This window comes from Myxocyprinus asiaticus, chromosome 34 (genome assembly GCF_019703515.2).
Source record: "Myxocyprinus asiaticus isolate MX2 ecotype Aquarium Trade chromosome 34, UBuf_Myxa_2, whole genome shotgun sequence".
NCBI classification, from domain to species: Eukaryota; Metazoa; Chordata; class Actinopteri; order Cypriniformes; family Catostomidae; genus Myxocyprinus; species Myxocyprinus asiaticus.
The window spans coordinates 11139658-11167298 of NC_059377.1; the positions used below are offsets into that span (position 1 = coordinate 11139658).

General features: G+C 37.4%; 2 protein-coding genes across 2 annotated transcripts in view; both read right to left on the reverse strand.

Moving 5' to 3' along the window:
- Window positions 1-1184: 1184 nt before the first annotated feature.
- Window positions 1185-7999, reverse strand: LOC127425582 (biogenesis of lysosome-related organelles complex 1 subunit 4-like). The gene is made up of 5 exons (XM_051671717.1): window positions 7111-7999; window positions 6764-6835; window positions 2420-2521; window positions 2203-2337; window positions 1185-2106 (listed from the first exon to the last, which is right to left on the reverse strand). The coding sequence occupies exons 1-5, from the start codon at window positions 7414-7416 to the stop codon at window positions 2011-2013; spliced, it is 711 nt and encodes a 236-aa protein (XP_051527677.1). The 5' UTR covers window positions 7417-7999; the 3' UTR covers window positions 1185-2010.
- Window positions 8000-16563: 8564 nt separating this feature from the next.
- Window positions 16564-27641, reverse strand: part of LOC127425581 (partitioning defective 6 homolog gamma-like) — a 48264-nt gene continuing 37186 nt past the window's right edge. The window contains exon 3 of the mRNA XM_051671716.1: window positions 16564-19437. Within this exon, the coding sequence (XP_051527676.1) occupies window positions 18428-19437 (1010 nt within the window). The 3' untranslated portion in view covers window positions 16564-18427. The remainder of the gene's footprint in view (window positions 19438-27641) is intronic.

Here is a 27641-nt window from a genome sequence, read left to right on the forward strand (position 1 = left end):
AATGACAACGAGGCTCTGTGGGATAGACGTACAGTTTCTAATGGGCTGTACTCCAGTTTAAAGTGTTTTGGATCGTTGCGTGGACAAAACGTTGAAAAAAAACAAAAAACAAAAAAAACCTATTTCCGAGAACATTCAGTTAAAAAAAAACAAAACAAAAAAAAACACTCCAGACAACATGAGTTGTGGAAAATCAGATGTGATCTAGGAGTTTTATACCGTGCCTGCCATTGAAGAGATGGTAAGTCAATACCTCACAGCCTCATTGTGATTCCCATTAAAAAAATCAAAGATGGCGCTACCGTCAATAAATAGCTACGTGGGAGCGTTCCAAAGATGGCCACCTTTGGTTCAATTCACTTTAGCCAATCAGTTCAGGCTTATGTGGACGGTTGAACCTGTTCAAATAGCCGATTCAACTTTTGTTCTTTTTTTAAATCACTATTTACAGCACTTTACCTTTAATTTTGTATGGTAAATTAGCTGTTTATGACTATGTGACATAGATTAGAAAATATAGATTGCATAAATCTTGTGTTGTTTATTGTTCAACCGTTCCTACACCATTAACAACATAATTACCTTGTAATTTATTATATTGTGCCAAATATCATTCATATTAATGGTAAATCATAACAATATAAATAGCACCAGGCATTGCTAACACTACTTTTTCAATCTCAACTTTGTACTAGTAAAAGTCATTCCTTCAGTCGAGTTATTTTGCAAATCGGTTCGAACGAATCATTAAAAAAAGAACCGGTTCAGTTGATTCATTTGCGAATCGTACATCATCGCAGGTCACATTACAGGATTATTAAAATGTTGCTTGAAATATAAATTATTGTAAACTTGAGGGTAAACTAACCCAAAGCACATAAACTGCTCAATGACAAGCAGACACCTTTGGATGAAATGGTAAAAGTCCAAACTAAAGCTAAATAAAGATGTCTGAACCATGAAAATTCAATGGGCAACACTTAAAATTGTTCTAGAACTTTCTATGCCTTCAAAACTGGCCTCCTGGAAAGTAAATGGACGTTTTGTTTTTTTGTTTTTAATTCATTAAAACTCTCAACTTAGATCTCAATAAATGCAGAATTTTCAAGAAAATTCCAGGTCAGAAAGGGATAGTTTTTCAGGTCACTTCAAGTACGATAACTGTTCAGAACAAAATACAGAGATAGAAGGGAAAAGCCATTCTTTATGTTTGCCATTACTGATCAATATTGAGAGTAAAAATTAGTAACTGCTCAAAGCTACATCTGTAAATGTATTACAAATAGGCAGTAATTAGTTACAAATATAATTATGTAACACAATTAGCATAACATAAGTATCAATGAACATTTCAATATAAAAGCAAATGGTCCATGACAAACAAGATTTGTTGTGGTGACATTGTTTTGCTGAGGAAAGTGGCACTAAATGCTACATAATAAACCAGAGTAATTTACACTTGCTCCATTAAGAATAAAATATCCATTGTCAGCATATGTCAGACACTGATATTAAACCTCAATAGGATAAATAGCTGGTTAAAGCAACAGTGAAACTAGTGCAAAGATCTCAAGCATTGGAAGAAAATACCAAGGGCAAAACATTATAAAGCTATAAATTATGTACAAGTTTGAGTAAAAAAAAAAAAAAATTTAAAAAAAAAATCATACAAACATTTCAACAAATGTTCTGACATTTTACAAGCATGCTTTCTCATTTTTAAGAAACAGTGTCAAACTTCCTGGTGAGGCACTTGAAATTTTTTTCAAAACCAAAGCTTCTGTTGGTTATAAAACTAGCTGCCTTTTACTGGTCTACTAAAATAACACTTCGCTTTGACCAAGATTCATTCAAATAATTGGAAGCTAAAGTGACTGAAATGTTTCATTTTTGCAATCCCAGGAAAGTGTATCTGAGATGTGTATCTGGTTATAATCGCCCAGGCAGCATTTCTGATGATGAAGATCCCTGGGCTTGGTAAGTACTTAAGTCAATACAGGAGTCTCTCTTCTACTGCTCGGACTGAGATTTAAAGTAATCTTCTGTCCTAAATACACTAGGAAGCTCTTGATGTCTTTGCGTTTGCCTTCTTGGGCTAGCACGTTTCTGAAAAAGAAGAGAAAGCAAAAATGTGTTCTCAGTTCTGCAATTGTTCACTGTCAAAACGTTACCAAATAACATGACGATATGAAAAGTGCTCACATTTAAAAATCCTGGCACGCTCATTGTGCGAAAGATCTTTTTGAAGGCGCCTGGTAGAGTTCCAACTTCACCTTCAACTTGAGTGACTTGTTCTTCCATGGCACTGACATTGGCTCCAACCATTTTGACAAAGGCCTGGAAATAAGACATTACACTTAGAATAACAAAATAAATATTATTAAAATTAACTCTAAATCAACCAACATTTAGTTAGTACCTCCAATTTGTCGATTTTTCTGTATATCCCTCTCATCTCTTCAGATTTTCTTTGTATCTGTGGCAGGTTCTCATTGACCACCTGAGATGTGTCATTTCTAATCTGTGATGATAAAAAAAAGTTATTAATATCAAACAAGCATTGAGTAATTTTTTGGTGGATGTAGTGCTTTATATATGGCCAAAGAGAGCGAGATATTAAAAAGATGATTTATCAGCTGAACCATATACATTCAAATTCAATGGGCTGAACGTTTGCAAGATTTAAAACTCTCTCATCATTTTGATACTTTAACCTAGCATCATAATGGTACTCACTCTATGTTGTCATTATATATTTGCAATCGGAGTGTCAGAGTCATGAATAAACTTAGAAGCTGTGCTTAAATGGAAGTTTAAATGCACTAGATGCCATCAAATTGTAAAGATTTTTAAAAGTTTCAATGTTTCCACCAATGTGAAACAGGCATTGCCTGAGGAACAATAAAAAGAGGAACAATAAATATTAGTGCTTTTAGACAATTAAAAATTGTAATCACGATTAATCACATAATTTTTCATGTTAATCATGATTAATAGCAGATTTTGAAAGTGCTCAAATTTGACATTATATATACTTTTTTTTTTTCTTGTCAAAATTCATTTATTTCCATCTTAGGAAAAATATTAATAATAATTAAACAATATAATGCTTTATTAACATTTTCCAAACAAAGCCTTCCACAGTATAAAGATAGAAATGCACTAAAATAGCACCAATTCAATTAACATTAAACGTTTCCCAAAGTCTAAGTGGGAGTTTGAGTAATTGAAAGAACTAGTCCCCATATAGGATACATTTTCATTGCAATGGGCATTAAATCTCTTAAACTCTCATCCTACACAATATTAATCTGCTGGTAGATTGTGGCTATCTGCTTTCTTACAGCAATTGTAAAGCCACGTTCATGATTTACATCAGGGTGTCAGTGCCAGTGTCAAGCGTCGCTTTTAACTCCACATGAAAAGTGCTTGCAAACAAAAATTTGAAAAATGAAAAATACTTTATTTCTATCACAAGTCGCATCTGGTCTTGTTTTGTACAACAAATAGCATTAAGAGCTCCTTTCTCCATCATTTTATCAATGACTCTGAATCACTACTGTGTGTGTTTGTGGCATGTGTGTCAGTGTAATGACTCCAGGCAGGCACTTCGACACATTACAAAGAATCCACCCTCCCAACCAGTGTTCATGCTGTATTGATGGTAAATGCAATCACGATTAAGAAAAATGAATGAGTTAAACTTTAATTAATTGCATGCGTTAATAGGGCTGGGTATTGCCAGCCACCTCACGATACGCATCACAATTAGGGCTGTAACGAAACATGAACCGCAATCGAAATCGCGATACAAACATCCACGATCCCGTGTCGCAGCAGCCTGCCATCTGTTACAGATGCAGCCCCTTGAGCTATTTACACACACTACAATTAAATTAGGGTGACCATACGTCCTCTTTTTCCCGGACATGTCCTCTTTTTCGGACCTTAAAAAAGCGTCCGGCCGGGATCTCTAAATTTGCAAAAATGTCCGGGATTCGGCTTTAGTTGCATTATGATTTGCATCTGGTCTAATACTTCATTGTGTGCACGCATATTTGCATTGCTTTAACCCCTCTTTGTAAGTCCCGCCTTCTCGCACACCAATTGGTAGATTATAAGAGGCTTGCAGCAACTATTGGCCAAATTCCTGCCTTTCAATCTCTCCCGAACGTGCGAAGCGCTGTTGTGTTCGGCATCAAACAGTTGCTTGACAGTAGCAGCAAATGACAGCTGAGTGGAAACAATGCCCAAACAAAAGTGCAAATTTACAGAAGACTTGCACAAAAAATTCCCATGCTTTCGTCCAGGTCGAGATCCGTGGGAAGCAGAATGTGTGACATGTAAAGCTGGCACTTGTGTGTCAGCTGCTAATAAAGGTGCAAGTGATTTAGAAGCACACATTAGCTCTGCGAAGCATAAAGTGTCAGCAAAAGGTGTAAGTTCATCAGGTAAATTAACGGACTACTTTTTGCGACCAGGTAAAATTGTTATCACATTGCTTCTATTTTTCAAGGCCATTCAAAATAATAGTTGTAGTAAATGAAGGTACACTCATGGCATCAAATATTTTATTTTAGTACATGGACATTCAAAGGAATGTTGGACATTTTTATTTATTTATATATATTTATGTTAAGCTAATAGAGTGTCTTTTTCACTGTATTAAAGTTTGCATTCATAGTAACACTGTTTTGAACCCTATTATTCCATTACAATTAAATGTTTATTTTTTATGTTTTTTTAATCAACATCTAACTGTAAAGACCAAAGAGGTAATTATAAGAGACATTATCAATGACAAATGGATTACGTGGATCTCATCTTTGGCCACACATTACAAGGTAAACCAAACTTTTACTCAACACGCAGTGAAAGGATGCTGAACTCAGTGCTGAACTGGTGAGTGATATCTGAAATATTACTAGGCAGTGGCTAATTACAGATATTTTAAGTCACATATGCAAGTGATATACTCCCATTGTAAAGGGCTGTGCACGGAGAAAAAGACCGGTTTGGGGATTTTAAGAATCTATATTGATATAATCAAATGAAGATTGCGGTTAGTCGAAAAATCGCTATTTTTGCAAGGCCCTAGTGCCATACGTGTGAGAGAGGACCAGCGTGTCAGCGAGAGAAACAGGCTCAGTTTCAGTCTCATGCCTCAAAGAAGAATCTCTGACTGCACTCCGAGTTTGCACTTATTTATATGACCTGCTTTGTCTATATTGTATTGTTGGACATGATATGAATACACAAAGTTGAATAAAAATATCAATACAGAGATCTAAAGTATTGATACAATATTGTGAGGAAAAATATTACGATATCAATATTTGATAGTACTGGCACAACCCTATGTGTTAGCGCGTTAATTTTGACAGCTCTAATGAATATACAAAACATAAAAGAAGAAAAAGAAATTAGAAATTCTTTTTTTTTAACCCTCCCAATGCGATCGGGTAATTTTTGACCAGCTAGAGGTAAATCATCATTTTTAAATACCACATCGTTTTTCAGACGAGAACCAAACTTTATGACTTTGTCAAGACTACCAAAATGAACAAATACATTTTTTCCCGATTTTTAGAAGAAATTAAACAATTTTTATAAAATGGTTACATCGGGCATCAATTGTGGCTTTACAGATGATATTATGTAGATATTTTCGTACATTTATGATTTTTCTTTAAAATATTTTACTTTCATTTAGCCTCTTTCCCATACTCTCACACACCTTTTTTTTTTTGTCTCAAAATTCTCACTTTAAATATTTATATACATTTAATTCAATGTTATATTCAAATAAAATTTCATATACACCTTGATAAAAATATACATATATCTTCACATGCATCACTCTGGTTCAGCTGTAGTTAATGTGTATATTTAAATGTTAAAGAATTTCAAAATATTTTAACTAAAAAAAAAATCTGACATCAGACATAATAAAGTTTATATTTTTCAGTTAACCTGCAAAAAAATATAGAACTTTATAGAATATATATTTTTTTTTATGGTATAAGCTTTTATTGCACTTCAGTGTTTCATGTATGCAGCACTCTCATCTTGAGCGCAAGAAAAATGTCACTCTGGTTACAATAAAACACATTTTAATTCAATAAACGAATAAGAATATTCTGGGTTCGATACAAGACCAAATCGACAGCATTTGTGGCATAATGTTGATTACCGCAAAAATTAATTTCGACTTGTTCCTTCTTAAAAAAAAATAAAAATAAATCTGGGTTACAGTGAGGCACAATGGAAGTGAATGGGGCCAATTTGTAAATGTTAAAAAAATACTCATTGTTTCAAAAGTATAGCCACAAGACAAAAACAATATGCCTGGTGATAAAATCACTTACTAACCTTTTCTGTGTAAAGTTGTAGCCATTTTTAAAACTTCCTGGCTACGACGGCCTAACGCCATAAACCCTAAAACAGCAGTTTAAACAACTTTACAGTTCAAATAATACACGTGTTTTAACAAAATAATTAATGTAAGTGCTTTTATAAAATTATAAGCTTCTCATTTCTGCCTTTAAACCCTCCAAAAATTGGCCCCATTCACTTCCATTGTACGTGCCTCACTGTAACCTTAATTTTTGGTTGGATGAGTCTAAATTATTTTTTGTGGTAACCAACATTATACCACAAATGCTGTCGATTAAGCTTAACTTGTATTGAACCTGAAATATTCCTTTAAAAGTGTTTTCAAAACACATTTCTATGCATGCAAAGACCCCTGTATTGATCTTACCATATCAAGCATTCCCACAAACTCATCTACTCTTGTAAGCATTTCCTCCAGACTTCTCTCCAAGCACAGGACCTATAATATAAACAGATGACATGTTCTGTGGGTAAAATAGGTTAGTTGCTTTACTTACTGACTTATACAATTACGCATAACCTCCATAAAGCATTAATAAAACAAACGGGTTCTGAGAATTCAACATAACTCAGTCAGAAGTGCAGAGAACAAATGGGTCTTTATGTAGCCCATGTCACGCTTAATAACTTAGGCTCGTTATCTACACAGCACTGACTCCAGAACGGGCATACAGAGGCGTGAATATAAGACTGAATATATCTATGATTCCTCACCTCTTCTTCAGCATTTGCTCTCATATAGGAGGAGTAAGCTATCGCTGTGTGTCTCAGCAGCTCGTCGTCTTGTGTCTGTTCCGGCTCGCTCTGTTCTTGGGTTTCTCCCGCAGCAGAGTTCGGGTCCTGGGCCACTGCAGCGCCGAAGCTCGAGCTCTGAGACACGGTACCGCTGCTCAGGGCCTCGCTAACCATAGACAAGCTGCTGGCGCTCTGCGACACGATGCCGCTGTCTCTGCTCACCTCGGCGCTGGACTCCTCCAGCGGTGACAGCACCGCCGCTGCCCTGTCAAAGCGATGCTCCATGATCCACTCTCCAGTTCACTGCTCTTGTTTATGTGGAAGTGAAAGCACAGCAGTATATGCGCATGCGTGGGATTAAGAACCAATCAAAAAAGGGCTCGAACATATGCTGATCATGTGACATTAAGGGGCGTGTTCGACTTGAACTATATCGCAACGCGAGATATGCCAGTTGCAGTCGGGGGAGGAGTTGAAAAGTACGGAGCCCCTAAAGGGCCAAGGTGAATCTAAAAGGAGGTAAAATAGTGAATATAAGACTGTTTAAAAACAATGTGGGACAGCGGCAAGAGAGCTTGAGTATATTGTTTGCATTTGGAGGAAGAATTCTGGATAAAGTGCAAATGGAATATATCAGTTACCCAGTTAGAGAATATGTGCCTGGACCCAGTAGCGGATTTAGGCATGGCCGACATGTGCCGTTGCCCAGGGCGGCATCTTGCGGGGGGCAGCAGGAGGCACCCATACACATTTTTATTGTCAAGGTTATTAATGTTACCACAGTGCTGTCAAGCAGATCAGTGAAGATTAAAACAATTTTGGATGCTGCATCAGAATTTTTAGGAATTTCAGCCAACATGATTCATGATATACTTACTCGATCAACTTCAAATGAAACCTATTGATGGTAATTAGTGTATTGCATTGGAATGCAAGAAGTCTGACAGTGAATGGTCAAGAGTTCAAGAAATATGTATTAGTGTTAGATCATAAACTGAATATAGTATGCATACAAGAATCATGGTTGAAGCCAAACCTGCAATTTATTTTGCCAGGATATAACTCTGTACGAAAGGATAGATTTAGAACACAAGATGGAGGAGTAGTTATATTTAAACAAGAAGGAATAGCATATAGGGCAATTCCTTAAGTTAAAGAAGCAGAATGTGTTATGGTAGAAATGTATTATCAAGGGTGATCACTTATTGTATGTAATTTTTATAATGCATGTTCAAAAATTACACAATGTTTGCTTGAGAAGGTTGGAGGGAGTAGGGGAAAAAAGGAGTTATGGTGCGGGGATTTTAATGCACACAATTGGTCATGGGGTAGTACGAAAATAGATTCCAATGGGGAAATAGTTGAACAGTTAATTGAAGATAGGTCTTTAGTTTGTTTAAATACAGGGCAAGGCACTAGATTTAATGTAACGAGGAATACAACATCATGTATATATTTGACATTAATCTCAATTGAAATTGCTGAGATATGTGAATGGAATGTGATTAGTGATACAACCATTGGAAGTGATCATTTTCCAATAGTATGTGAACTAAATATTAATAGATGTAAAATGGGGCACAGTACCTGCAAGGAAAGTGGATGTATGATAAAGCCAACTGGTATTCATTTAATAATTATTGTGAGATAATTAGAGATAAAGTGATAAAAGACTCTGTGGAAACCTTCTGCAGATCTCTTTCTAATATGATATTAGAAGCAGCAACATTATATATACCTCAAAGAACAGCAGGTCAAAAAGTGAGGAAAACACCATGGTGGACAGAAGACTGTAACAGAGCAATTAGAGAAAGGAACACAGCATTTAAACAACTCAGGAAAAATGTAAACATGAAGCCAATGCAAGAAGAATTATTAAGTCTGCTAAGAGAACAGGATGGAGGAATTTGTGCTCTACTATAGGTTAGGAAACGCATTTGGATAATATATGGAATATGATAAGGAATAAGAGTGGGAAAGGTAGAAAGTCGATTCAAATACCAGTTTTAGTAGAAGATGATATTGTAGCTGTAACAGATATAGATAAAGCAAACATTTTGGGAAAGGCTTTAGAAGGATTCCACAGTATAGATTTGGGAGAAGAGTATGAATTAAGAAGAAGAGTTATTTTAGGAAACAATCCAGATATTATGAAGAAGAAAAAATAGCAATAGTAGTTGTCTAGATATGGAATATACAATTACAGAATTGAAAATTGCATTGCAAAACTGTGCTAATACTGCTCCTGGTCTAGATAGATGAATCTATATAATGTTTAAACATTTATCAAACAATGTGTTATCTTTGATACTAAAATTATTTAAAAAGATATGGGAGGAAGGTATAATTCCAAATGTCTGGAAGCAGGCAGTAATAATTCCTGTTGTGAAACCAGGGAAAGATCCAACCAAGTCAGGAAGTAACCATCCAATAGCATTAACTTAATATTTATGTAAATTAATGGAAAAAAATGATAGTTCAGAGGTTATCTCATGATCTAGAAAGAAAGGGTAAATATTCTAAATATCAATGTGGATTCAGAAGCAGAAGATCAATAATGGATGCGCTAATTAAGATTAGCAATATTATAGAAAAGTCTATTATTATGAAAGAGGTTATGGCAGTGGTTTATTTTGATATTGAGAAGGCATATGATACGATATGGAGAGAGGACCTGCTAATTAAAGCATCAAGACTAGGAATAAAAGGAAAAATGTATAATTGGTTACTACAGTTTTTATTTGATAGAACATTTGTGGTACAGGTAGGTTCATGTTTATCATCTATTTTCTCAGCTGAAAATGGCATTCCACAAGGTAGTGTGATTAGTCCATTGCTTTTCAACATAACGGTTAATGATATATTTGCAAACTTAGGTCCAAGTATAGGGTGTGCTTTGTATGCAGATGATGGTGCTATACGGAAGAGAGATCAGAAACATTTCTCATGTGAATTTAAGTGTGCAGACAGCCATTAAAAAGGTGGAACAATGGTCAATAGATTAGAGATTTAAAATGTCAACAAGCAAATCATGTTGTAATTCCCAATAATTTAGAATTATTACTAAATGGAAAATCAATAGAACGTGTGAAAGTATTTAAGTATCTAGGTATGTGGTTTGATAGCCGTTATACATGGAAGAAACATATAGATGAAATGGATAAGAAATGTCTGAGAATTTTAAATGTGATACGAGCAATAGGGGGAAAGAATGGGGAGCAGAAAGAACATCATTACTGTTGATATATCAAGCCATGATAAGATCTGTGCTTGATTATGGATGCATGATTTATGGTGCTGCTTCAATAACGTTGTTAAATCAATTAGAAAAAATACAGTACAGAGCTCTCAGAATATGTCTAGGAAGTCATCACCGGTTGAGGCAAATGAAAGGCTAATGAATTTACTCAGAATAGAATTGTCGTTGGTATATTGGGTGACCTTGAATAGTCATGCTGGAAGCCATATTGCTTCTGATGTTTTAAATAACTGCTGAGAGTATATAAATAAGAAAGGAAGGGGTTTTGGGTGGATTATAAATGATGTGGAAGAAAGTATCAAATTGTAGACAGAATATTTAATGCATCACCTGTATGGAGTGAAGTTCCATCATGGATATTCCCTGATGTAGAAATAGATTTGGAGATACTAGATAAGAGAATGGGAAGAAATAGGACAAATTAAATATAATGTAAATAAGCATATCAAGGAAAGAGTTTATACAAGAACTCAAATATATACAGATGGTTCAAGAGACCCATATCTAGGGATTACAGGTGTGGGATTATATATTCCAGGTCTTGATATAACTATATCAAAGAGACTAACATCAGAGTTGTCAATATATGCTGTAGAATGGTTGCTATTATTATAGGATTAATGTGAGTAGAGGAGATAAGACCAGATAGAGTGGTGGTGTGAAAACACTTTCTACCCAAAAGTCATCAAGGAAAGATCTAATGAATTAAATATTTACATTGCTGTGGCAAATATATAGGAAAGGAGTGGAAGTAGAATTCTGTTGGGTACCAGCGCATGTAGGGATATCTGGTAACGAAGTGGCAGATGAGCTAGCTAAAAATGCTTTAAAAAGGAAAGAAGTGGATGTCAGCGTTCCTTTGGGTAAAGGTAACATTAAATCCATTTTAAGGAAAAATATTGTTAATGAATGGCAAGAGGTTTGAAATAATGATTGTAAGGGTAGACATTTATATAAGATCAAAAAAATGGTAGATAGTAAAATGAATATTTGTGGAAGAAATAGGAAAGAAGAGGTTATAATAACCATGTTAAGACTTGGGCATTCAGGTTTGAATTCATCACTGTACTGTATATAATTGGAGTACATGAAAATGGTTAGTGCCTACTTTTTGTGAAAAACTGTATATTGTAAACATGTAAAGAGTGAGAAGGTACAGTGACTCCTATCATGTTATCGTGATAGCATATCATTGAAGTCTAGGATAACTGAAAAACGCAAACAACGACACATCTATATTTTCACAATCTATAACTTCAATTATATTATTATGTGTAACATATGACTTACATAGTTAAAACAGCTTATACCATAAAGTGAATTTGTAAGATTTTTAAAACAAGTAGGACACTTCGAATGCAGCCTTCGAATGCGACCTTCTTTCACAGGAATTCGGAGGATGCATGAGGTGTATCCTTCGTGGGCACTCACAAGCCACAATTCTTTGCTTCAACAGAAATGTCAAAAAAAAAAAAAAGACGCCAATTTGTCCATAAATATGATGTTCAAACGCAAATAATGTTAATTTCCAAGTACCTCAGAAGATGGGTGCAGAGTATATAATATGTATAATTATATTAATATATAATTAAAGTATTAGACTAAAAGTACACCTGTAAAATCTATTTTCTTTTCCCTTTACATCATTATAACTCTCCTAAAATGTACCTCATACATTCCCTTCTAAATGGACTTTGTTCCCTTCTCACTCAAAGTGTTGTTAAAGAGTGGCGTGCTGTCATAACAACCATGTTACGTTCCAATTCCATTTGTCCTACGAAGGCCATCTCGTTAAAATGAGGCTTGTTTAAAGGAGGACGCTCGGTATACTGCAGCCTTCAAAGGACGTCCTACCTAGCATGCAGCCTTCCAAACGAGACACAGCCTTAAACCTACACCAGTCACGGAAGATCGCGTGATGTTTGCTTTCTTTATTGCAGACAAAGTGGAATTCAGATAGACAGATGTTTGAATTTTACATAAAATAACTAGAAACATTGTGCCTGCTGTGTGAACAAGAAGAAAGTCCAATAAAAGCCTGTATTATTTTAATACCAATAAAGGAGTCCGTATTTGTAATCATTTTTTTTTTTTTTATTTTTTTTTTTTTTATTAATAAACATGATATTACTCTAAATAAAATAAAATTATATAAACATGATGTACTGTTATAAAAACAAGGAGTTGTGAGTTTTCGCCGAACTGGAGGTGTCAGAATAAACACACTGGTAATGGCATTCTACCACACTACTATTATTTCTGCCATAGACTGACATAGCTTAAGTAGTAAGAGTAGTATGTGTAGTATGCAATTGCGAACGCAGCCCATGAAACACATGTAGCTATTGTCACGTTGTGAGTCTGGCCAATCATGAATGAGCTGTGTGGTCATTAGAGATGGTGCAGCTCCTCTTGAGCAATTGCAGTGGCTGCGCCAGCCGGCTGCTCTCGAATCGCTTTCGCGGTACTTTGATGGCATACGTAACGGCAGGGCTGTAGCTAGTGGGATGAAAGGTGGTAACGGTCCAGGGGGCCCCACAAAAAATTCTAAACTGTATTTGTTTATAGGAAAGGGGCCCAGAACAGTATACAGTCAGGGGGCCCAGATTACCTTGCTATGGCCCTGCGTAACAGTGATGCGGCGGTGGCGCGGTTTCAAGTCAGACAAAATTTCTAACCGACATGCACTGCTTCAAGTCCGGTGCCGATCGGTCTGCCGCATGAAGTCAAACACACCTTGAGACTTATGTCTCTGCAGAACAAAAATGGGCTTTTTCCAATCAGTGGGCATTTTCAACCCATTGAGATTCCCTACTTTCATTGCATAGTTTAGAAACACCCATTCCGGTTTGAAAATGCCCACAGATTGGTAAACACCCTTTGTCTCGTTTCAAAGACTGCATCCTGCGGAGGTCGTATTTGTTGGCTGCATACGTCATCGAGGCTGTCTCATTTCAGAAAAGTGAGTAGGACACTCCTAATGCAGCCTTTGAATGCGATCTTAGGCTCGTTTGAGATGCCAAACGATTCGCCTTGAAAGTAGACTAGAGCAGACAGCTGCAGTCAGAGGAGGAGTGAAATACGTGTTGTCAAGTCAGACAATTCTCACATCTGGTAGTGGATCAGACACCTACGAGATCAAAGGCAGATATCGCGGGATTCACGTTCATGCGATCTTGCTGATAAAGTGGAAATAATTTAAATTCTGTTGCATTAAAATGAAAATAAATATGATGAAATATTGTCAGTATAATTATACATATTATATACTCTGCACCCATCTACTGAGGTACTTCATCTTGGGAATTAACATTCCTTTCGTTTAAACATCGTATTTAGGGGCAAATTGGAGTCATTTCTTTTTTTAGACATTTCCGTTGAAGCAAAGAATTGTGGGTTGTGAGTGCCCATGAAGGATACACCTCATGCATCCTCCGAATTCCTATGAAAGAAGGTCGCATTCGAAGGCTGCATTGGGAGTGTCCTACTCGCTTTTATGAAAGGAGACCACCTCGATGACATATGCGGCCGACAAATGCGACCTCTGGAGGACGCAGCCTTCCAAATGAGACACAGCTATTGTCAGGTGTGCCATGGAAAATTATCAAATTCCACAAAATAAATAAATGCATCAAAAAATAATAATAATAATAATTTCAGGGATCTAAACTCCTCACCTTTCGGAGAAATTCGCCGTTTTGAAACCATAATCGGTCACTTTTGTGATTGTGAAGAGCAATGATTAATGTACAAAAGTGACACATTTATACGCATTAAGGGTCTTTCACATGACTCGTGTCAGCGCTACAGAATACACTGAAGTCTATGAAGTGACGTCACTTTACACCAAAGTGTTTATCAGACACACGTTTTTGCTTCACCAATAATGTCTTTGAGAGTACTAAGCAACAAGAAATATTTAAAAACTGTCCAAATTTGTGAAGAGACATTGAATGTCTCATAATTTCTTTTAATTAAATATTACCTTATCGTTTATGAATATCAGAGACCCCAGTTATTGAATTATTTTAAATTCACCAAGAAAACGCTTAGACCTAAACATAAACAGTGGCGGAGCTAGGGGGTGGCCAGGGGTGGCCGTGGCCACCATGGACTGAAGCCTGGCCACCCCTTTGGCCACCCCACTCGCAATTGCCATTTTTGGGCAAAAGACTTAACATGTACTGCCAGAAAATTTCTGTGCCACCACAGACTGATCACTGGCCCCTGCCCAGCCACCCCTGTGAAAAACTCCTGGCTCCGCCCCTGAACATAAATGAGTCCTTTTATTACTTTCTGCTATCAAAGCAACTGCAAGCTTTTTCTCTCTTCCAAATATATGTTTTCAATGTTTATTGTGCACACCTCCCACTTTTTTACGTGGCAAACTCGTAAAATTGCCCCTCTGGGACGCTTTCTGCATCGCTTGTCATGTGGAGGGCAATGCGGCACTTGATGCTGGCGTTGAACGGAGCATTGACGCCTCGACTCAACTCATGTGAAATGCGCTTTACAATGATGAAAGAACATTATTGAAACTCAGAATTATTATTTGTCTATTATTGTGGTCTTTTCTGATAAAAGCCATGCTCAGCAGTTTAAATAGGCTACTGTAGGAAAATGATACCGTAGATCTGCTTTGAGTTTATAATTCATATACTGAAGTCAGTAGATTTGTAGCCATGCAAGTTTGAATAAAGGAGAAGGTAAGGATGTTATTGAAACGCACTATTATTAGACTATTATTGTTGTCTTTTTGGATGAAAAATAATGCTCAGACTGAAGGAAGACTATAGATCTGCTTTGTTCTTTTAATGCTTAAACACTATATAGTCTCTTGGTAGATTTCGGTCATGAACGACTCAAAATGATTCACTGACTCACTCATAGCACATAAGACGCTCATCTGTCGCCACCTAGTGACACTTCCAGAAGGGGTCACTGAACTAATAAATTAATTAAATTGAACAAATTTGTGAAACCGAAGCAAGCCTCACCAAAATACTCTTTATTTTTCAGCTAATTCTGCACAATTGTAAACTTGAATAAACTTCAATAACTAAAAATATCCCCAGAAAAAATGTTCGTGGACCAGTGATTGTCTTACCTTTTTCGCCCCTCATGAGTTTGTATCCCTGTAATTTGTTGTGGCATTGCAAGAACAAATCTACAAATTAGAAAAGAAGCAAATTTGTTGTTTTTTCATTACCCATTTAGCGCTCTTGCCACCTGTGACCTCACACAGTGTACCCTACCTATGTGACTTTTTTTTTTTTTTGCATAGCCGAATTTCAAACATTACAAGTAAACATGCTACTAAGACGGACAGAAAACATGGAAAAGTTCTTCAAAAGGAAAAATATTGACGATGGTTAGCCTATGTGGGATAGTGGTGTGCCGTAGAATGTTTTAGTCGTAAAATGGTTGGGAAACACTGGTTTAAGCCAATGAGCATTAAGCGGTGTCTTCAGTAAGTCGTTTCCCATCATGCTTGCAGTTTGCACAACTGGAAAATTCCAACTGCGCCGCCTCGTGGATCCGTCATGGGTACTCGCAACCCACAATTCTTTGCTTCAACGGAAATCATTTGTCTAAAAAAAAAATGGTGCCAATTTGCCCATAAATATGATGTTCAAATGCAAGTAATGTTATAATCCCAAGTTGAAATACCTCAGCTGACGGGTGCAGAGCAGGGGCGGTGCCAGGATTTTTTCAAGGAGGGGGCCGGGCAGGTTACCGTGATCAGTCTGTGGTGGCACCAAAATTCTGTGTTAATTTCCGTCTAAAACCGCCACTGTGCAGAGTATATAATATAATTATAGTAATATATAATTAAAATAAAGTATTATAGACTTTACCTCATCCATTCCCTTCCAAAGGGACTTTGTTCCATTCTCACTCAAAGCGCTCGCACTTGTTAAAGAGTGGCGTGCTGTCATAACCATGATAAGTCCTGTTTCTGTTTGTCCTAGGAAGGCTGTCTCATTTTAATGAGGCTTGTTTAGAGGAGGACACTCGGTATACTGCAGCCTTCAAAGGACGTGTCCTAGCTAGCACGCAGCCTTTGAAACGAGACACAGCAAATTCAGTGACGTCACTTTTCCCCGCAGCCGCCATATTATATAGTGCTCAAAACTAGGAATGTAAAGAAAGAACAAGAATGCATTTGTCGATCTCAGAATTTATTATATTTTTAAAAAAGTTTGACACCAGTAAAAAAAAAACCAACAACAACAACAACAACAAAAAAAACATATAGACAATATTCACGTTCCATGTATTTTTAAATGGAAAGGGCTTGAAAACCAACATTTTAAGTGTAGTTTACTCTTGACTGCCATGGCTAAACCTTCATGAGCATTTTCAGACACAGAATATTACCAAACTTCATCAGGTTAAACCATCAAATAATATTCTACATTCTACATGAATTTTAAAGATGGTTGGATAAAACAGAAACATGACACGTAACACAACAGAGGGGGACATCCGTTGTACCCATTTCTTTAATAATCTGCTTTTTTATCTAGTCTTTTTTATTTCCATTAGATTTATTCAATGTTAAAACAGACAGAAATTAACCAAGAAATCATCATAAATGTTTAATGCAAAATATAAAAATGCGATTCTTCGCAGGAAAGGGGAGACGCTCTATTTAATGTAATGGTAGTTCACAGAGCGACCAGCAGATGGCGACTCACAATACAGCTTTTTCGACACAACCGTGCACGTGTTCCTCCATGTCCATGCTTTTATCAAAGTTTAACGTTATAATATTTTATTTCCAGTGGTCAGATCCAAATACCGAGTGTGTATGGTTTGGGAAAATTATGCATGTAGGAGGGACTCTAAGGCAAAATGCTCATATCTACAAAAATGCTGGATATGAAGGTTAGTCCTTGTTTTAACATGATATATCAATGCAGTCAACCTAAAAGCAAATGAAAGGGATCCACAGTGGTTTTAAATTACACACAGAAAAGTATTCCACAGATTTCTGAAAGACAAGTCACAAGTAAAAAACCACCAAGAAGGAGCATCTTTACAAACAAAAACTACTTCAGCCTAACCACACTACTAGAGTGTGCTTCAAAACATAATTGTTCCCAATGTAAAAATGTAAGTATGCTCAGTGGCTGGATTACCTTAAAGACTTAGTGGAGGTCAGAGGTGAGGGCTCATTAACAGTGAGGTGACAGAAAATATGTGTGCGGGCTTAAACACAGAACCGACCACTTCGCATTCCACTGGGCTCCTTAAGTCAAGAGGTCTATATGAAGACATCAAAGTGTGAAATACCTAAAAATGTCTAATTAAACCAAACCCAAGTCAACATCTTTTTGAATGACTTAAAAACAAGACATTAGAATATGTTTTAAGATAACAAAAGATAAGATCATCTCATTTAGTAATTTTACATAATTTGTCAAATTACAATGTTCTTTTGTGATGCTGAAACAAGCCATGTTAAATATATCAAGGTTGAGGGAATTCACGGTCTTAAGGTATTGAACACATTCAACAAAAATATAAAAGAAATTCATAATAATGAATAGTAATACTATTTATTAACTTGGAGTTAATAAAAAACGTTTGTGTGGCTAATTAAATGTAAATTCATTTTTGTAACTGCATAATCAGCTTTTTCCATTACACCAGGAGCAAACGTTTTCAGGTACGAAATGTAAACAGTATAAAACATCACACACAGGACTAAACCTAATTTCTGGTCCCAGAAGACATTTAGATAACATGATTAAAATTAACCTCTAAACAAGAACAAAAAGTTGATAGACATGATAAAATCAGTGGCTCCGCTTGGAAAAAGTAACACACACACCACTAATTCCGATGAATTTTTTGATTAATAAGACATCACAACACATTAAGAGCAATCATTTAAAAGTGTGACATTTACAGATAATGTTTCTGTTAAATTATTTGTTTTACAAAACCCTTAAAGTTTCTGAGGTTCAAAGTCAAGTCTGACTTCCCAGGCTGAAAGGCCAAGTCTCTGGAGGATGGCACAGTTATCATTTATAAAGTGATAACTGTTCCATCCTCCTCCACCCCTCCTCTGGGTAAAGTCAGGCTGTGACGGGGGTCTGTCCTCAGACTGCTGAGGATTTTGTGCAGGCTGCCATTGCTCCCCCTCATGGTGGGGTTACTGCTGTGGTAGGGGTGGTGCTGGAGGGTAAGGTCCTTGTGAAGCTTGTAACTCAAACTGTTGTGCACTGTGCCGTTAAAGCTCGGTTGAGAATGGAAAGAGGCAGTCGATACGGTGGATGGGGGTCTTGTTTGGGGTCGTGTAGGGGGGCTGGGTGGGGCAACTGCAGTCATTTGCATCTGGGACCGGGATGCAGTCGAAGCAACTGATGCGTTAGAGCGGCGTGATGGCCGTTTGATGTTGCTCTCAATTACGATGTCCGACTCCTCGTCACTCTCCAGGTCTTCTGGGCTATAACCATGGCTGATGGCGGTGGCACCTGAGGGTGTGGTGATGGCGGGGTAGCCCACAGAACCGCTGCTGTCAGATGACTGACCCGAACTGCCAGAGATGCGACTGCTGCGCACCACATTGTTGCGTTGGTTCGCCGGCTTCACAGTCACAATAAGGTTGTGGCTGTTTGCGATCATCATGTCCGTTACCTGGTCCAATGTCTTCCCGGTCACCTCAATGCCATTGACCTCCAGGACCTCATCATTGACGGCAAGCAGGCCTGTGCTCTCGGCCAGGCCTCCGGGGACCAGGCGGGAGATGAAGATACCCGGGACCTTTTCCAAACCATGGGCTGTAACACGGACACTGGTGCCATCACGGATGTAGAAGCCCAGAGGCTTGTCTGAGCCATACCGGTAGAGTCGAACTCTCCGGTGGGACTCAGGAAGTATGTCCACATCAATAATGGATGACACGGGACGGAAGTCCTGAGGCATACCAATGCGTATATGTGGCCGCTTCCGGTTCAGGTCATTGCGGAGAGTAACAACAGCCTTCTTTTTCCGGGTCAGTGTGCTGGTGCCAAAGCTGCTGTAGTCAACCTCTTCTGCAAGAGTATGAAAAAACAAATGATGACTGGTAATACATTTGAAACTCAGATGGATTAAAGACATTATGGAGTTATGATTCATTACAACTTAAGTTTTATTATCTAATGACATAGCATAACTCTTTTGGACAGCCTTTAGCTGTAATACTGTTAAAATGTAAAGCTTCACAAAGTTGTGGACAAGAACAAACATGTAAACCTAATCAGACACAATACATTTTATACCCCTCAGATGCAGATTATGATGTAACATACTTTTTCTGACATGTTAACACAAAACATTAGGCCACCTTATTACATCTGTGCAAAAAACAATCTCAACTACTGATGGAACACAGTGCAGTCTCAGTTTTCAGGACAGATTAGAGTAGCTGCATGTTCTGATATGCTGATAAATGCTGCAAAAACACCACTCTATTGGATGAGCATAGATTAGGATATCAAGTGCAAACAAGTTTTGCAGTGCAGAGCCAAAAGTTAATCTCCAAGTCCTCTAAAAAAAAAAAAAAAGGGGGGGGCACAAAATGAAGTGCAAAGGCCTGTCGTAGGTTCCTTGAGAGTCTGCTATTGATGGAATTTAATTTGGTTAACACAAGGTGGGTTAAAAAGGCTTCTTCCTGATTACTCACACAACTCTCCAGAAACAGGCAAGAAAATACTAAACTTCTGTTCAGTTATTCTCAAATTTATTTAAAAAATGCTTTTACAAAGCTTCTGAATTGTCAAAGCATCCTGCCGCAGTTGTTCTTACGTTGGCTCTATGGCAGCCTTATTATTTTGATTGAGTCCAGACAGGCTTATATTATGTCCTGGAATTTTAGCCACAACTGCAAGTCTCTTGATAGAAAACACATTTAAGTATTTCTGCTTCTGGCCTTGATTAGCAGTGTACCGTTCTCTCCAAACCTCCACCCTCCTCTGTCCTTTTCTGAGAGGAAATATGAACACCTAAAGGTTCAAGGAATTCTGCTGAAAATTGCAAACTAAGGGTCTAGTAAAGGACTTGAGCAAGCAAAACCAAAGAGCAGAAGTTGATCCTAAAGATCAAAAGTCTTGGGACATGGAGCAAGAGAGCAGTGTATCATGTTTACTCCACTGGACTTTTTAACCATTATTCCAGCTGCAGGTCACTAGTGTCGGAGTGGTATCGGCATGGACCCAGCACAGCTAGACAGGTCTGCATAGTGGATTCTTTGTGCCCTCATGCTCAGTCCTATGGTTTATAGTTAGAAATTTCTCTCCTAATAAAAAACATAGAACATGTGACAAAAGGGACAGTTGTCCTTGCTAATCGGTTGCCCTGCTCAGTCCCATTGGAGGTTAAAATAGGCAAGCTATTCAGTCTCCAAACCTAAACTACTCCTGACAGAGTAATCCTCACTGCACTGATGCATAATGGGAAAACAACTTCAGCTCACTGATCAAAGGGTTGCTGGCTGTTTCCAGACATTTCTAGAAGAAAGTGAATGGTCCAGACCTACCAGACAGAAAGCAAAGACCCCAGGTTGAAGAAAGGTAACAATATTGCCCAAGTTTCATTAAAGGGCAGAGTTTTCTACTGGAAGGGAATTGTGGATAGGTACATAAAGTATACTAAAAAACACCCCTAAAGCATTTTAAGTTAAATATTTGCAAGAACGGATTCCTTTCATCCCAAGCCTTTCCCAAAGTAGTCCCTGTTTACCATATTATGTCTTTAAACATTCATTTAAACATGAGGTATATGGCTGTTCCTTGTATTCAGGGGTTCATGGATATGTTCACGATTGTAACTTGTGGACAAACCCATATTATATTTGGCCATTTATTTCTGGGAAACAAGATTTTCAAACTGTAATTTATCTTGTGGTTGCAAAGCAAAAAATCATTTGAGACCAAAGCAGCTAAGCCCACAAGACTCCACAAAATTTTAGGGAAATATCTGATGGCTTGATGGCTTAATAGCTTAAACAGTCAATTTGCTTAATATGTGTATAAAGATTCTGCAGCTTACACAAGAGCTATGACATTTTAAAAATAAAACCATGAGAACCAGTAAAAAATAAAAGCCTTGCAGTAGATTTAGTATATAAAATTATGTAGTGGATGAATTTCCCTAAAATGTCTGGAAAAATTAGACACTATATATCAACAGAGTAACATTCTCCACAGAACAAAATGCGAGACAGAAACTAAGTAAACAAAGCCAGCAGACAGTTAACTCTGCAAACAAAACGCAGTGGAAGAATTGCTCAAATGTTGTCAATCAGGAATAGTAAACATCAATGACTAGATGCTGCATTAGCACTGTGCCAGGTACTGCAGTCACCTGACTGGACTCTTGAGGAGCATTGTGGAGGGGCTAGGCCCCCCGAATCAGGGGTCACTGGAAATGGGATGGGTTAGACTGGAAGGAATAAACCCTACATTCCACAATGCTGGAATGCTGAAATTGCATTGCATCTGAACTAAGATGACCGTCAACACGTTTGAAGTGTAATCCATTAGATGACCTTAGCAGTGCGGTCCTCCTCAGTCACCCAAGGGTGGGTGTGGGAAAGAGCAATGAGTGAGGACTTGGAACTTTATTTCATCCCACCTCTCGTTAACTTCCACATTGAAAGGGTCCCTTTTCAAGTTCTCTTGGATTTTTACAAACGCTTATGAAAGCGGGAGTCAAAAGACCTTTACGACTAATCATTATGCCTCCCAGCTAGGGCTGGGCGATATATTGAATATTAACGGTATAATCGAGATAATTTTGCTGATGATGTAAAACTGACCAATATCGTGAATATCGCAATGATTTTAATGTGCTTTCATTTGGCCATTAAGTTTCATAAAGAGCACATCAGTAGACTCATTTCACGATCCTTCAGGGCTGCACAATCAATCAAAATAACATCAGCATGGCAAGTTGGTCATATGTGATTATTAATCCACAAAAGGCTGTGATTTAAAGACAGATAAACTGTCTGATAAATCTGTGTGTGATTCAGAACAAACCAGTGACGCTCTGATCTGTGTGCATGCATGGAAGCGCTCTCAGATCAGTGCACGTGCATTTTGAAATCAAAGTAATGCAGGTTCAAGCATTCGCACAATTCCAAACATTAGTAACAGTTACAAGTTATTACACAAATCGACAAAAGCGGCACAGAACAACAGAAAATGAGGAGATTTCAGGAAATGCAGAGCATTGTAAGCTGTCAAATACACATTGCTGTGTCGAAATAAAAGCTCCTTGTGAAGTAAATACAACAGCACTTTCGGTGTAAAAATAAAAGCCCCCAGGTGAAGATGAAGTAAACAGGACAGAAATATATTACTTTTGTATAACGCAAATCTAATAATCAGAATAATAATGATAATTCAGCATTATATTACAATAATCAACCTGACATGTCCCACAGTAATAATTTAGTATTATGCAATGTTCAACTGGGGTTTCAAAAAGAAGTCAGTGAAGTAGCTTTTCACAGTAAAAACATTTGAAGGTAAATAATACTTTTTATTAAGCTACTATGTATCATTGTGTATGATATTTAAATATAAAGTGCATATCAATGAAAATTATTGAATTTAATTCTCCCTTGTGTTTATTTAATGAAAAACTCATATTTAGATGTCTTTAAATATTTAATCTACTTGGCTACAATGGCTGTTTGGATGACATGATGGTTCCTCTGATAAAAAAAAAAAAAAGCACTTTTGAGCTATTTTAGAGCAAATACACATTAATCGAGATACATATAGAATATCGTCAATAGGCTGAAAAATACTGAGATTAGAGCCTGACCAATATGGGATTTTTGAGACCAATACCGATTTTAGAGGAAAAAAATAAAAATAAAAATAAAAATCACAGATTACCAATATGGTGGCCAATATAGTAAATTTTTGAGCTGGAATGAAAACAGGCCTTTTCTCTGTGAATTGTGCACCGATTTTGCACCGATATGACTATGCAAAGGTACTCAGAAGGCTGCTTTCTTAAATATTTTTATCAAAGAATATTTGACATTATTATTATTATACATCGGCAACAAATTCTAGAAATGAACACTGAGAAAATAAAGAATAAATAAAATATATATACAATAAATAGCTAAATAAACATCAGTACTGTATGTTCGGTATCAGTCCGTTGCTAACCATTTAAATAAATAATTAAAATTATAGCTAAATAAAAATCAGTACTGTTTACTATCAGTCAAATGCTGACTATTTTAATACTGCCAGTCAATTAGGGGCAGGTTGTAAAACAAGAAGCATTTACACCTGCCGAGTCAAGAGATGAACAGCGGCAGCGGTGTTACACTGTATTCTGCAATACAAGTTCAGGGGAAACTTTCAACGGTGGAAAACCAGACTTTTAAATATTATATTTTGTAAATGCAACGACTGAAATTGTTCAGTTGAAGGGGGTACCAAACTGTGAATCCTGAACAAAACAGTTTGGTGAATACATGTTTACACATTAACTTCCACTCAGCTGACAAGGTATGAAAGTAGCTACATGGTTAGCTAGTTAGCTATAAGCTCATCGTCATGGAGAGTAAAAGATGAACGTTGTTCATTTACTTTCCAGCATTGCGTCTCACCAACTAAGTAACACCGTAGCGTGAAATCAACACTCAACAGACACAATCCACCACCGCACCGCTGTCTGCTGAGCTGCAAAAAGATGCTCTAATGCTTACATTTCAATCTGCTACATTACTGACTGCACTGACAATCTCTAGCTGGCTACATAGCAAACAGATGTGATAAACATGAGCGACATGGTTGTCAGGGACATGGTTAACGTTATATTGAAAAGGGAAAATGATGGGGTCATTGTTTATTAACTATCCAGTATGTATTTCACAAACTAGTTAGCAACTTACCGTGAAGACACCACTTAACTCCGTACTGTCTGCAGAGCCACCGTCAACTCAGCTCAGCTCTGTAAACAATGCAGTCGGAGCACGCTCTGTTGGACAAACTACGTTATGACACCAATTCTAAATCACCCCAAGTATTGTTTTCTGCATTATATGTTCTGAAAAAAATAAAAAAAATAAATGTCATATCTGCGCATATCGGAAAACATATACGGCAATATATCTGTGAAAGGCTAATATTGGCCGATAATATCGGTCGGGCACTAATTGAAATGGAATTTAAGACATATCGTCCAGCCCTACACCAAACATTGTTTATTTTCCCATATTCTCCTGCGCTTCCTCCTCTGTGTTCTGGAGACACCGCCAATTCAGTGAAAACTTTCCAATTTCCATGTAACCCTACCCTAATTCCTGTCTGGGGTTTATTATTTGTGCTCAGTGTCACTGTGCTATAGAAGAATTGGTGTTTTTGGTGAGAGTCATCCATTGATGCTGTAAGCAGTAAAACACTAATAAAGATACTTGCCTTAGCATTGAGACAGATAGCTTTAACAAAATTCTGCATGACAATACCCTGCACTGTCTGTTGAGAAGCCATCCGTTCTGCAACAAGAAGAATGTGTAATACCCTGACAAACAAAACATTTGATTTACATGACGTCACCAAGCTAACTGACTGAGAAAGCAGGAGAAAGAAAGGGAATTCTATATTAAACTGCATATATTGGGTACTCCAGGGTTCACCACAGTGCAGGATCAGGGTAATGTCCTCTCAGACTGAGCCCAATGGAAAAGTCTGTGGAGGGAGGGTGTCTGTTTGCTTTAAGCCTTTGCACTCAGATTTCTCTGGATGAGTGGAGAGATGGCTTTTGGCTTCGCTCTGTAGCACTGAGAGAGATTGAGGAAGAAGTCCTGCCTTTACTAGTGCACACTCAGCAGAGATCTCTATTCAGGCTTCTACACACCCCTATGTTTTTTAACTTGTGTTACCCGCACCTCACCATTGTACACATCTGGGAGACGTTAGAGGGCTGCTATGAAGGGTGGAGACTATGTCTGTAAACTAAGATCCCCTACCTTCTCTTCTGTATTTCCTCATTTGATATTGTGTATTTTGCTACAATGCCCCATAAGGATTTCTTTAAAAAAAAAAATTGCAGGTTGGCAAACTACAAAAATTGTTAAGACATTCCATCAAGTCTGCCCTGGTCCAGAACATTTCTGCATGGGATTTCTATTAAGCACAGCCCACATATCAAACATGCAGGTTAAATATGTGCACTACGTAATTCAACTTCTGATTCTAATTCACATGCTTCTAAATGCAGCTTTACAAATAAACCATCTCTACATGAAAACATATGCTTAGCTTTTAACCTTGTTCTCCACCCCCCATATGGTCTGCAAGTGTGGCCAAGTTTAGGATACCATTGCCAACAGTCCTTTAAACTATATAACCAAGCATGTCACATCATTCCATGGTATAAACACTGTGTTTGCAAGTATGTAACTTTCACTGAGATGTAAAGAAGAGCTATTTAAGACAATTGCATAAGCTCATAGGCTAAAAATTTTATATTTGCTGGCAAAAAGAGACAGGATGTAAAAGATTTGGGGAACTGAGGATGACTGTCAGGAAATAGGACATGGTCCAGGATGCACTGGTTGGCCTCTTAATAATGTTGTGCTTTGTTTATGATCCCATTTACTTAAGTAAGAGGAAACTGATGCAAAAGGCAAAAGACAGCTCAGGTTGAATGCTCAGCACTTTTGTTAAGACCTCATGAGGACCATTTCTAGCTAGGGAAGCACCGATTGATCGGCAGATCTTCATATTAAATTTGTGATCAGGCCGATCATGCCTAGATTCAGAGCCGATTTTTTTTAATAATGAATAAGCTCCTGCTCAGTCCTCGAAGCATGACAGTGCGGCCACCGGAGGGTGTTATTGGCAATTCTAAGCATTCACGAATTTACACTTTACAACATGCTGTAATTCAGGTGAATAAGACGGTTTGTTTTAAAAATGTGTATTACAGGATTAGGAATATTAGGGCGCCCATTTTCAAGAGTCATTACGGTAGTAATTCTGACTCGCTGTACAGTGAGGAGGACAAAGACACTGGTAACAGATGTAAAAACTAATTAAATAACAAATAAAGATGCTAATAAAAATCTCCAGGTGCTCTCAATCTCGCATCAATCACTCATCCAAGTGCTATTTTGAGAGAACCTGATTTAAATCAGAGATATATGTCTTCACTCATTTTGATTGATAATAAGCGATTTGTATTACCAAAAAAAAAAAAAAAACAAAAAAAAAAAATGCCAAAGATCAAATCATAGGCCTGGGCATAAACATATAACTACAGCATATAACTTGTAAAAGTGTGGCTGGGGACACTTTAAAAACAGAAATTGGTGATCCCTTCGGTATCGGCCAATCAGAGTGTTAAAATATTGCTGATTGTATCGGCCTCAAATTTCACTCACCACTCTTTCTAGCCTTTTGTTGTGGCCTCTGGACATGATAACAGGATCAAAGCTTGTGCAGCCCCATGTATTGCTGATGAGACTCTAAAGGCAGTGGATTCAAGTACAGTTATGTAGAGAGGCATGCAAACAGATTAAAATGGGGAGGAGAGATAGAGAGTAAGACTTTGGCATTGCTATGCTTGGTGATGTAAACCTCATGTTTGTGGCCACCTGTCACCATCTGTACAGTGAAAAAGCTTTTTCCAACCTAGAGCATGGCAAGGGAACAGTAATGATGAGTAAAAATCTATGATCTGATCAAGTGCAAAATATAATAAACATTGCACACACATTTGGAAATAGTCCAATAAGATTTAACCACTACTGTGTGACAATTTTGATGTGTGATGTGTCACAGTGAGTCAGTGTAATTATGAGTTTGCAATTTCAAACATTCTTAGTGGTGTTTGCTAAGGCAAGCATCGCTATTACTATTGCTCTTGCTTATGGTTATGGATTATCCAAACCCCTAACCCTAAGTATTAAACATGTAACTCCTGCACCGTTTGTATTACGGACAGTAATATACCTGAAATCATGCAGCTTGTTGAAGCGAAGTGCATTATTACTTTAAACAATTACACTTATGAAACCTACCTATTGGATGATAAAAACATCCCCCAGATTAAATTGAAAGAATGACCAGATCCATATCATAGAGTCTCATAGAGATTTAAGCCCAAAGTATACTTCAGTTTGACGCGAACGATTAGCATCTGCGTACGGTCTAACGCGCAGCCTTTTAAAGTATACTTAATTTGACTGTGCGCGCATACACAGGCTATTGGTGCATGCGCG

Bases quoted from the DNA above. Each gene is read 5' to 3' on its own strand.
- LOC127425582 (XM_051671717.1), bottom strand. From the start codon at position 7,416: ATGGAGCATCGCTTTGACAGGGCAGCGGCGGTGCTGTCACCGCTGGAG. The intron at 2,522-6,763 runs GTAAGATCAATA...TTATCATCACAG, and splicing joins TTGTGGGAATGCTTGATATG to ATTAGAAATGACACATCTCA. The intron at 2,107-2,202 runs GTGAGCACTTTT...CTTCTTTTTCAG, and splicing joins GCGTGCCAGGATTTTTAAAT to AAACGTGCTAGCCCAAGAAG.